The sequence below is a fragment of the Vigna unguiculata genome, chromosome 8 (assembly GCF_004118075.2).
Source record: "Vigna unguiculata cultivar IT97K-499-35 chromosome 8, ASM411807v1, whole genome shotgun sequence".
Classification (NCBI taxonomy): Eukaryota; Viridiplantae; Streptophyta; class Magnoliopsida; order Fabales; family Fabaceae; genus Vigna; species Vigna unguiculata.
In genome coordinates this window covers 5,507,654-5,519,495 of record NC_040286.1, presented here as the reverse complement: position 1 = coordinate 5,519,495, position 11,842 = coordinate 5,507,654, and the positions used below count along the sequence as shown (strand labels likewise).

General features: G+C 29.2%; 1 protein-coding gene across 6 annotated transcripts; it reads left to right on the top strand.

The window, feature by feature from the left end:
- The first annotated feature begins 8,108 nt into the window (after window positions 1–8,108).
- LOC114194315 (ubiquitin carboxyl-terminal hydrolase 22) lies at window positions 8,109–11,842 on the top strand. 6 transcript variants are annotated; one of them, XR_003606373.1, is made up of 5 exons: window positions 8,110–9,257; window positions 9,928–10,046; window positions 10,191–10,982; window positions 11,089–11,186; window positions 11,325–11,842. XR_003606373.1 is itself a non-coding variant. In XM_028084454.1 (4 exons), exons 1-3 carry the CDS (start codon window positions 8,488–8,490, stop codon window positions 10,964–10,966), a joined length of 1,665 nt encoding a protein of 554 aa, XP_027940255.1. In that variant the 5' UTR covers window positions 8,109–8,487; the 3' UTR covers window positions 10,967–10,982; window positions 11,325–11,842. The 6 variants fall into 6 exon arrangements, 3 of the variants coding, with proteins under 3 accessions (XP_027940255.1, XP_027940254.1, XP_027940253.1); XM_028084454.1 differs by lacking the exon at window positions 11,089–11,186 and having other exon boundaries at window positions 8,109–9,257; XR_003606372.1 differs by lacking the exon at window positions 11,089–11,186 and having other exon boundaries at window positions 10,191–11,088.

Genomic DNA, 11,842 nt, shown 5'->3' with positions numbered 1-11,842 from the left:
TATTTAAATATTTGAATACTAAAAAAATAAAAAAATAATTTTTTTAGGTGTGTTGGTGAGCCAACCCACTTAACCCACCAACCCGTGGTGGGTTGAACTGGGTTACAAAATTTCTGGCTCACCAGAAAGTGAGCCGGGTTGGGTTCATTCATTTTTAACCCGGCTCGTGGTGAACCAACCCGTGTGAGCCGGGTTGACCCACTTTGACATGTCTACATTTGACATTTTTCGTTGATTAGATTCATAATCAACATAAAGTATATTCTTTTCTTATTTTTAAGCCTAGAAATTGAGTAAATTGGAACTTTTTTTACGTTGGTTATTATATTGAAGTGACTTTTTCTTTTATGTAATGTAATATAACATAAAGGTGTTTTCTCTTTTATATCAATTCCGTTTAAGAGATTTAATTCGATCAATATAATTTTGTAATATTTTGTACCAATGAAACAATGAAGAATGTTATTTGTAGCCATTTATTGAGGTCGAAAATAATTATGTTGTGAAGATTGAAAAAAGAAACGAAATTTCAGTAAATAGGATTTTCTTTTAGGTTGAAAGTTTGCCAAATTAAATTTGGAGGCAAAATTTTTGCAGTGTAGTAGTGAACAGATTTGAATTTGAAGACAAAATAATCAAGTATATATCCAACTAATTTTCACAAAATAAAATTAAGTAATTCTAACCTTTTATTATGATTACTCCAAAATAGTTTTTCACACTTTTTGATACTTGCAACTGTTCTCAATACTAAGAAATAGATGTCCATAATGACAAATAAGTACAACCCCATAACTCATTCTCAGATAACCATAAGAAGAATTACATTAATTTTGTAACTCCCAATGATAGACCTAAATACAAGAAAAGAGGAAGAAGGTAATCTAATTCCACAAAACACCTTATTTATATACTATAAAATTGTCTTATTTAGAAGAGAATTTTAAGCTCAACCCCACAAAACTAGTTTGTAAGGCAAGGTTTGCAGCTCACTTATATTCTATGAAATTGTCTTATCTTTAGTTGATGTGGGACTTTCAACATAACCAAAAAGAACAAAGATGACACTTTCTGTAGTTGTTCTAATTATCATTCATGTGTTTATCTGAATATGCCAAATCATTATCCTTTTAACGATGTCAAAGTTAATCTAACGAAAAAAAAAAACTATATTAACTCATCTTAACAAAATTCAAGGCTATAAACATGTTAAATATGTTTTTTGTCCCTTCACAAAAATTGGAATCAGTTCATCTTCGAAACTTTAGCTTAATCTAGTCCTACAACTTTATAAATATGTGGATTCTTTTAACCAAATTCATGATAGTTTCTTAGCTAACATTAAAGAGTAAATGTGTCAAACAATGTAAGCAATTCAAATACTATCATGAAACGCGTTTGAAACGTCAAATAAACTTAACAAAATTTCATTAAAATGACTAAATCTATGCATTTATAAAGTTAGAGAATTAAATTTGGCCAAAGATTCGAAGATGTACTACTTACATTTTTCACTAAAAATAAAGAGACTAAAAACTTTTAGCATTAACTTAGCTATTGTATAGTGATGGATGTAAAAATAATTAAAGGCTGTCAAATTTCAAAATTTATATTTTTTTCTTGCTTATATTTTGTGCTCTAAATATATCTCATTTATGAATTTTAACTTTGTATATAACTATATATAGATTTAATTTTTCTTCTTTTTCTTCTCTAATAAATGCATAGTGTTATCATAAGGAATTAATGAGCTTATGTAAAAGTTTATACTCATGTTAGTTTGGAAGAAAGAGTTAATAAAAAAAAGTATACTTAAATGTTAGTTTGTGTGGAAGTAAGTAGAGATGGCAAATAAACCCGTGCCCGTGGGTATCACCCGAACCCGTCCCCGTTTTGACGGGGAATCCCCGCTTTAACTGGGTATGGGTATGGGTATGGGTAATACCCGAAATTTTCAACTGGGGATGGGGATGGGGATGGGGATATATATATACCCGCCCAAATACCCGTCTCCGCTTAAATTACTAAACTATTTATAATTTATTAAATAATCTAAAAAATATATATAAATAAATAATATATTTACACATAAAATATAATATAATATAATATAATATAATATAATATAATATAATATAGTATATATACATATAAATAAAATATACTTATATATATATATATATATATATATATATTTACACATATACATGTAATATAATATAATATAATATAATATAATATATATACATAATAATATAATATAATATATATAATATATACGTATAAAACAAATTAATCATTTAACTAGTGAGATCTTTTATAAACAAATTTATAACATGACAAATTTATAAAAATTTAAAAGAAATATATATATATATATATATATATATATATATATATATATATATATATATAAGCATAAAATATCTACGCATATACATATAATATATATACATAATAATATAATATATATTATTATATTTATATTATTATATAATATAATATAATATATACTTAAAATATATATATATATCTATAAAAATATATATATATATATATATAAACATAAGATATCCACACATATAATATATATACATAGTAATAATAATATAATATATAATATAATATAATATATATAAATAATTATATATATATATAAACATAAGATATCCACACATATAATATATATATACATAGTAATATAATATATAATATAATATATATATATATATATATATATATATATAACATATTTCTCATTCTCTTTGTTTTTTGTTATACACTTTGTTTACTCTCTCAATTGTCTGGTTTGTTTTTCAAGATTTAATTTTGAAGGTAATTTTTCTTCTTCTTATTACATAATTTTTACTCTCTGTACATGGTTATGTTCAAATAGGTGTTCCTCAATTTCATTCTATGAAATAATTTTTAGGTTACACATTTGATTATCTTTATTTATTTATTTATTTTCATGAAAATGTTTGACTCTTATTTTGTAGCTCTTCTTTTTGTTACTTTGGTTATACACTTTTTTACTCTCTTTTAATTGTTTGGCTTGTTCTTTAAGGTTTAAGCAGATCTTCAAGGTACTTTTCCTTTTATCATAATCTTAATTATACATTTTTTTTCCGTTATGTTATGTTCAAATGGATATTCTCAAATTTGGGTCACACATTTAATTATCTTTACTCCTTTATGATAATTTTATTTATTATTTATTTTTTGTTTCATGATAATGTTTAATTATTTACTATAGAGGCTTTGATGTGTACAAGAAGTTGGATATGAAACTCAAACCATCTAGGTAAGTTACTCAAATTTATTAATATTTTTTGTTAGTATTTTTTGTGAATTCTCATCTAATATTCTACATTTGGTGTTTGTAGGTGTTAAAAAATTAAAAGGAAAAGATGTTCTCATGAGTGAAAATGAATCTGATGAAGAAGGTACATTATATTCTAGTAATTAAAATTTTCAATTTCAATTATTATATCATATCTAATTTTTCATTTTTTTTCTATGTGTAGGTGGATCGAATGCAAATGAAACCACTGATCATTTGTAAAATTAATAAATATTTTGGTTATTATAAAATTTTAGTAATGTGTAATTTTTTAGCTTTTATATAATTATTTGAATTTTATTTAGTTGTTATTTGATACTTTAATTTGATATTTATACTATTATAATATTTTTCTTAATATTTGACATCATGAAAATCAAAAAGAGTATGTTATTTTAATATTGAATATTTTGATAGCATCATGATTCCGTTGGTGTGATTTTTAAATTTTTTTTATAAAAAATATTTAATTGATATATGAAACAATAAAAAAATGGGTATGGGTATGGGTATAAGAAAATACCCGTTACCCGGTGGGGATGGAGATGGGTCAAAAGTTGTATACCCGTTAGGTTTGGGGATGGGGATGAGGATGAATTTTTATCATGGGGATGAGGATGGGATCATGATACCCGTACCCGCCCCGCCCCGTTGCCATCCCTAGAGGTAAGTAAATCTAAATCATTGATATTCTTGCTAATATTGAGATTTATTGGTAATAGATATTAACTCTCATTAATTAGACTTGTATACCTTCTATCATTAATTTAGATTTATTGGTAATAGATATTAACTCTCATGTTTTATATTTGTATGATCGGTTTCTTTCATAAGATTGTTGCTAGTGTGAGAAGCTAACTAACATGTTAAAGTTTATAGTAATGTTTAATATATAATTTTTATTAACAAATTGATGAAATATAAATCTCGGTGGTATTAGTATATTATAATTAATAATTATATGCTTCAAAATTATTTGAAAAATTTGTAAAAGTTACTTACTTAATGCTAAATTTATAATTAATTAGTTTCTTTATGTCAATTTCCTATTCAGAACGTTTGTTAATAAATACGTAAATGAGTGCAAATAATATTGGTGAAAATGACTTAATTTATCTCTACAGAACATCAACAGTCATTCAGATCAATATGACGTATATTACAAAGTCAACATCAAAGTCTATTGTATACAAACAATATTATTTTGTCATCCATTAACTTATCACATCACCAATCAACTAACGACAACAAACTATAACTAATGTTTTCACTAATTGTGAAAAAACAGTAATAAGAAAGGAAAATGTGAGGGGAAAAAATCATGGCAAAGACCATGAAATGATAGAATAATTGAGTGTTTGAATTTGCAACTACTAAACCCAAATAGCGTTGATGTCTTCTCCAATTTTGTGTCAATTGCTTTTTGTAAAGAATAACAATTGCTCTTTTTAGAAAATATAATTATTAAAAAGGTTTGAAAGAATGTTAAAAATAATTTAATGAATCTAAATGTTGCTGATAAAAAATAACCAAGTTAAATAATATATAAAATAATTCATAAATTCAATACAGAGTTGAATAAAAAATGGTGTTAATTCTTTATCTTTATTAGATTAAAATTTTATATATATATATATATATATATATATATATATATATATATATATATATATATATATATATATATATATATATATATGTATAAACCTCCAATTAAAACACATCAAAAATAAAATATTATTAATCAGTTGAAAGAACAAGTTACAAGTAAAAAGATATATTTTTTATAATTATTGATCCTAATTATCTTAATTTTTTTATGAAACTGAGTTTTAATTATGGAAATAAAATTGATTAAATGAACACGAGTTTCAGTCTTACTTTTCATAATATATAGTCAAGTAAGCGTTTAGTGATTATCAACAATAATGAAAAAATATTTTATCATCATTCATGGAATTAACAGCACAAGGTCTGCACATATTCATGTGTATCAAATCAAAAGTAAAAACATTATATGAAGTACTATTTGGAAAAGGCAACTTTCATTACTTAGTTAAATGGCATATATCACAATTAGAATTGTTACGGAGTACTATATAAGGAAACCTCATATTAAGAATAGTCATCCTTTTATGAGAAGGGGGGATGAAGGCACATGTGCAAATATTGTGATTAATGACACTATTAAAGATCTTTGAGGAAAGATTCCATTGATTTAAGTGCCACCCTTCATCACGTATAGGCTCGAAGGAAGATTAGTTGTACCAATCCTCTTGGTAGCATTGACAACATTCGAATGAGTAGCTTAAACTTTAGTTCCATCTAGTAAACTAACATTTATAGGTGATATTTGTTTAAAAGAGATTAAATTTGAAAGGGAGCAACATATGTGATCCATGGCACCCAAATCTATGATCCAATCACTATGATTATTGAAACTAATAAAAGAGACGTGGTTTTTACCTTTGTCTATGCTACAAGCAACAATGGGACCAACCTGATTGGTAGAAATATTTTCATTGCCATTACCATTAGTTTGCTTTAGCATATTCATCAAGGTTTGGTATTGTTGTTGTGATAGTCTAAAATCATGATACTCTCCAATCGACTCATTCTTTCCTTCTTGATTAATGACAACATTATCATAATGGTGGTCTTGCTAGTTATTTTATATCTAAGAAGAAAACCATGCTTTTAATAGCAATTGTTGATGGTATGACCATTCAACCACAAAAAAGAGCAAACCTTCTTAACATACCTCATATTCTTGTTGTTAGTATTTTTGTTACTTGGAAACTCATTTTTCTTAAAGCAAACGATAGTGTGACCGGTCTTCTTATAGTAGCTACTAGTGACAACAACATTGTTGATGTTAACTTTAGCTTCATTCAAAAGGTTATTTCCTCCAATCTCCCTTTCTTGATGAACCACGTAGGAGAAAATCTTCAAAATGGGTGGAATCGAGTCCATCATCAAAACATGAGAAGTGACATTGTTGTATTGCTCATTCAGGTCCCTTAAGAACTACATAACGTGGTCTTCCAATCTCCTCTAATGAAAGGTATTAACCAAATTATAAGAACACTTAATAGAACAATTGCAAATTAAATCTAGACAAAAGTTGTCAAGCTCATCCCAAAGAACACAAATCTTGGTAAAATACTCAGTTACATATGAATTTCCTTGTTTAAGAGAAGAAGCTTCTAATTGCAACTTGGATATACGAAGTAAATTGCCTTGAAAGAACCTAAATTTGCGATCTTTCCATATTTGTTTAGACTTGCATCCATAGTATATTTTGTTTGATGGAAGGTGGGACAAAATGAGTCAACCAAGATACGATCATGTTATTACACCTCTTACAAGCCAAGTACATTAGATTTGTCTTAGCTGATTCAGTTAAAATAATAAAACTAGAAATTTATTATCTGTTTCTTTCATACCTCTTACTATGTCGAATAAAATTAATTTGAATTTTTAACTAAATTCAATCTTGCATTACTAAATTTAGTTATTAAAGACGTGGGTTGCTGAATTTTATACACCAAATGTTTCTTTTCAAACATGTTTAGGTATTTATTAGTTAAAACATTGTATAATGAGATTCCAAATTATTAATTTGTACTTATACACATATTTTCAAAGTTACTTGTAATATTAAAATAATATATAATAATAAAATAATTAAAATAAACATTTATGTTTTGATTCATTTCCATTATGAAAATTATGATAACTTTATTGTAGTATAGATAGATACTTATATAAATTACTTAAAAAAAAATCTTCTGTCACCATACTTGTTAAATACAACCATGCATAACTATAAAAAATTACCTAATTTATTTAAAATGTGACCTATAATCACGAAATAAATATTAAAGTATTTAATAATTCAATAATATAATAATACAATTACATATAATAGAGGTTCTCCTAATTTACTAAATTGAAAACAAATCTGACAATTGCCATTATATATAATAGAGTTTCTTCTGTTGCACACAAAAAAAAACACACACATATTTACAAATATCATTATATATATTTAAAAAATATACTAATAAAATGTTATTTTACTTATTCATCTGTAAAAATATTATTTATATCTTACCTAGTTTTTCTTTTTTTTTTTCAACTGTCATAACTTCCTTGCTAATCCTTAAATGTGGCCCTTAAATTGACCCAACCCAAACACCAAGAATTGGTATATAGCCACGTGACTATAAACAAGAAAGAAATGGTCCACAAACAAGATGATGACCAACAATTTTTTACCCTAAAATCAAGAACAATAGGAAGCCAACACACGCAACTATCTTTCTATCATCATCTTCTTTAACCACCGGTTCAGATTCCTCTACAATTCTGTTTCCTTTTCTTATTCTAATCTTCTTAATCAAATAAATACTACTAATGTTCTCAACCTTACTCCATAATCTAATTTCTTTCTATAAATTTTTCTTCATTACAACAAAATATGTTATTGTTTTAGAAACAATTATACTAAAATCAGATAAAATTAATATAACAGTAACTATTTTTCCTGGATGTTTGCTACAAAAGTAATCCATTTAAAGTTGTTAATCATAATTATGTGTTGGTTAATTACTGTTAAATTTATTCAGATTACTATAAAATGAGTTTAATGAACTTAATGTTATATTTACCCTCAGCACTCATCTCTTAACAAAAGACAATGATGTCTTTCCTTGATATTATATTATTATATGACCAATGACTTCAACAAGGTACTAGTCGGTTCTTTTCTATTTTTTTTTCATTTTTCATTTTGTTTTTTTTAATAGAAAAGCAAAAACCTCATAAACATTTCTGATGGGTCTTCTCTCCCCAACTCAAAAGCTGATAAAAAAAATATCCTTTGATTGAGGTGTGTTTCGGTTATTTTAGGTTTTGTTATTTGATGAATCTGATCATCTTTTCTTGACCGGAACAATAACTGTCTACTTCTATTTAGGTTTTCGGTTTCAATAGTTGTTGCTGTCCTTGTTCTTCTGATCTTCAATCATTTTTTTTTTTTATCACATCATCTCTGAAGAGACCATTAACAACCTTCAGTTTATGCTTCAATCATATATTTATATTTTTTGTTTTTTATTGTGTTTTTAAACCAAAAAGTAATGGAAATGTTCCTAAAAAACCCTTTATACACAAGCCCAGAACCTTGTCAGCACCTTGCTGAGTACAAGCTCAAGCATGGTTTCAATGGCTACAAAGCCATCCAAAAGCTCCTTGTGACCTCCCCAATTGGGAAAACCAGTGTGAAGAAACCCAACACGAAGGCACCCAGATGCAGCTTCTGTAATGGCTGTGAAGGGAGGTTGTATTTGTGTCTGATTTGCTCTTCATTCTCATGTTTGGATCACACCATTTTGCACCCTCAGTCAGAAACTGGCCATGCTGTTTTTGTGGACATTGAAAGGGCTGAACTTTATTGTGGGGTGTGCTGTGATCAGTTGTATGACCCTGATTTTGACCAAGTTGTGATGTCTAAGCACTCAACGGGGTTGACAAGTGGTGCCACTGGGAATGAAAGCATTGGGCAGAGGCTGATCAAGAGGAGGAGATTGGTTTCTGGGGTTGGGTTGAATTTTCAGAAATCTAAGTGTGGAGTTTCCACCAAAGATGTGAGAGCTAAATCATGTTATCCTATGGGGTTGAGGGGATTGAACAATCTTGGTAGCACGTGTTTCATGAATTCTGTGCTCCAAGTGTTGCTTCATGCTCCTCCTGTCAGGGACTATTTCCTTAGTGGTGGACACAGATTGGAAAATTGTCATCGTAGAAGAACCACAGACCTGATGTGTTTGCTGTGTGAAGTCAATGCTATTTTTTCAGCTGTGTACTCCGGGGATCAGAATCCATATACTCCTGCTCAGTTTCTATACAGGTCTGATACTGCTCTTTCTGTCATACTCATGCTATTGGGTTTTAGGTTTTGTCTAATGAAAAATAATGGCTGGCATTTATCAGCGGATCTAATGATCTGCTTCAGTATGCTTTTAAATGTTCCTGATAAAAAAAAAAAAAAAAACTGGCTGAGTTGCTTGATTCTTAGTTCTCTGATAGTTATTATGAGATACCTCATAGTGAATAGTAGTATCTTTTAGAATTTTGTCTTTGATAAAATTTATTCACATTGTGTGATCCATGTGACCTCATAGTGGGATCAAGTTTTTGTCATTGTTGAGTTTTCTGATATTCAATCAATAAGCTTAGAAAGAGGAAATTTGTTGATTCCCTGAGCCGGACATTTAGTATTATAAAAATATTCTATTTGGTCTGACTGAAGTAACAAAAGTAGCAACTTCTACAGTGAAGGTTTCTGTGAAAAAAGCAAGCATGTTTTTTGAGCACTTGTGTTATCAGTCAGCTCTAACTTGGTTGATGCTTAAGTTCGAAATTCATAGTTTGTTTGTATGAAGCTAGTTGCAATTTAGATGGAGCAATGCCAGTTAAAACCGAAAACTTTATGACTTTGGCTTTGCACCCATTGTGTTGCTTTGGTGATCAAATTCTTGTTTCTTTCGAATGGTGAAACTTTTTGTTTTTGTTTCAAGCTGGTGGCAGCATTCAGCAAATTTAGCGAGTTATGAACAGCAGGATGCTCACGAGTTTTTCATTTCGATGTTAGATGCAATCCATGAGAAAGAGGGCAAAGCAAGAAATGGAAGCAAAGGTAATTAAATATTGTAACTAAGAAATGGAATCAACAGAAAATATTGTAACACCAAATATTCATTCTGAAATTTTTTCTGTCTGGGAAACATTGTAACTAAGAAAATCTAGACTTGTTACATTACTCAATTGTTGTTTTATACAGGTAACGAAGACTGTCAGTGCATTGCTCATAGGGTGTTCTATGGGTTATTGAGATCAGATGTTACTTGCATGACCTGTGGATTTACCTCAACAACCTATGATCCTTGTCTTGACATTTCACTTAACTTGAACACCAGTGTCTCTTCAACAGAAAAGGGTAAAAAGCTTACCAAACGGAATGACGATGGAAGCATGTCTACACTTTCTGGTTGTTTAGATTTGTTCACAAGGCCAGAGAAGTTGGGTTCAGACCAGAAACTTTACTGCCAGAACTGTCAGGAAAAGCAGGACTCTTTGAAGCAAATGTCCATTAGAAAGCTTCCATTAGTACTTAGTTTACATGTGAAACGATTTGAGCACTCTTTCGTCAAAAAGTCTTCAAGAAAAATAGACCGCTACCTACACTTCCCATTTTCCTTAGACTTGTCTCCATATTTGTCCTCCTCAATCCTCAGAGCCAGATATGGAAATAGAATCTATTCTTTTGGGGGTGATGAATCAGATATGTTTTCTGAGTTTGAAATTTTTGCTGTGGTGACACATTCGGGCACGCTGGAATCCGGCCATTATGTTTCGTTCGTGCGTATAAGGAATCAATGGTACAAATGTGATGATGCTTGGATAACTGAGGTTGATGAGGCTACAGTCCGAGCTTCACAGTGTTACATGATTTTCTATGCTCAGAAAACTTTATATAATAAAGCAAATGAAGATCAGAGTCACACTCCAAATTCCCCTGGAAGAGAGCTATATTTTCCTATTGCTGGTTGTTGCTAGAGAGGATGATTACAAAGTGAGTACTTGTCATTCAAAGAGTGGAATATAATGTGTGCTTGTTGCTTTGAAAGCCAGCTTGATGTTCAGTGAGGGAATTTATTTCTCTTCCAATTTTCCATCAGGTTTGTAGAATCACAGATTATAGTTTACAAGATGGATTTGCAATATGCATCTCAGAAGTTTGTGCTGCTAAAATTCAGATATGGGAATGAGATGCCAGGTTGCTAATTTGATTCCAATTGAATATTTGCATGTGCTTATGTCATTAGCAGCATTGCAACAATGATCAAGGAGCCAGAAGTGACTCAACTCCTTCACAACTTTTCACACTATGCTCACTCAAATTCTTTAATTGCAGGTAGTCATGTACATGACCCTTTCCAATTGATGCTAACAAAAGCTGTTCAACAACCATTGTTACTCTCCTGTCACCACCAAGTGAAGTGTGGAGAAAAAGAAAGTTAAAGGGAAAAAAGAGACAATGTTGATGACTGTTTCTAATTCCTGTGTCTAACAAGGACACTGTAATAACACTCATGTCCAGTGTTCACTCTGCTTTGTTGTTAGAGTGCAGATTACTTAATTGGTTTGCTTCTGTGGTGCACAATAGACAAGGGTTTTGTTGAAGGCAAGTTTATTCCTTTAAAGATGATTTGAGGAATATTATCACTCCAACTTGAAGTTATGTTTGCTGGCTGAGAGAAAAATGCAGCTATATGATTAACAGTATCTTATATTGAACTCAAGAAAATAGTTAATTGATAATTGGAGGACAACATGTCACTGTATTCATATATGTTTAACACATTTAAAGATTAAAAAACATGCAAGATAAATTTGGAATCAAAGGGTGAAAATGGATTTCTCTTTGTCTGA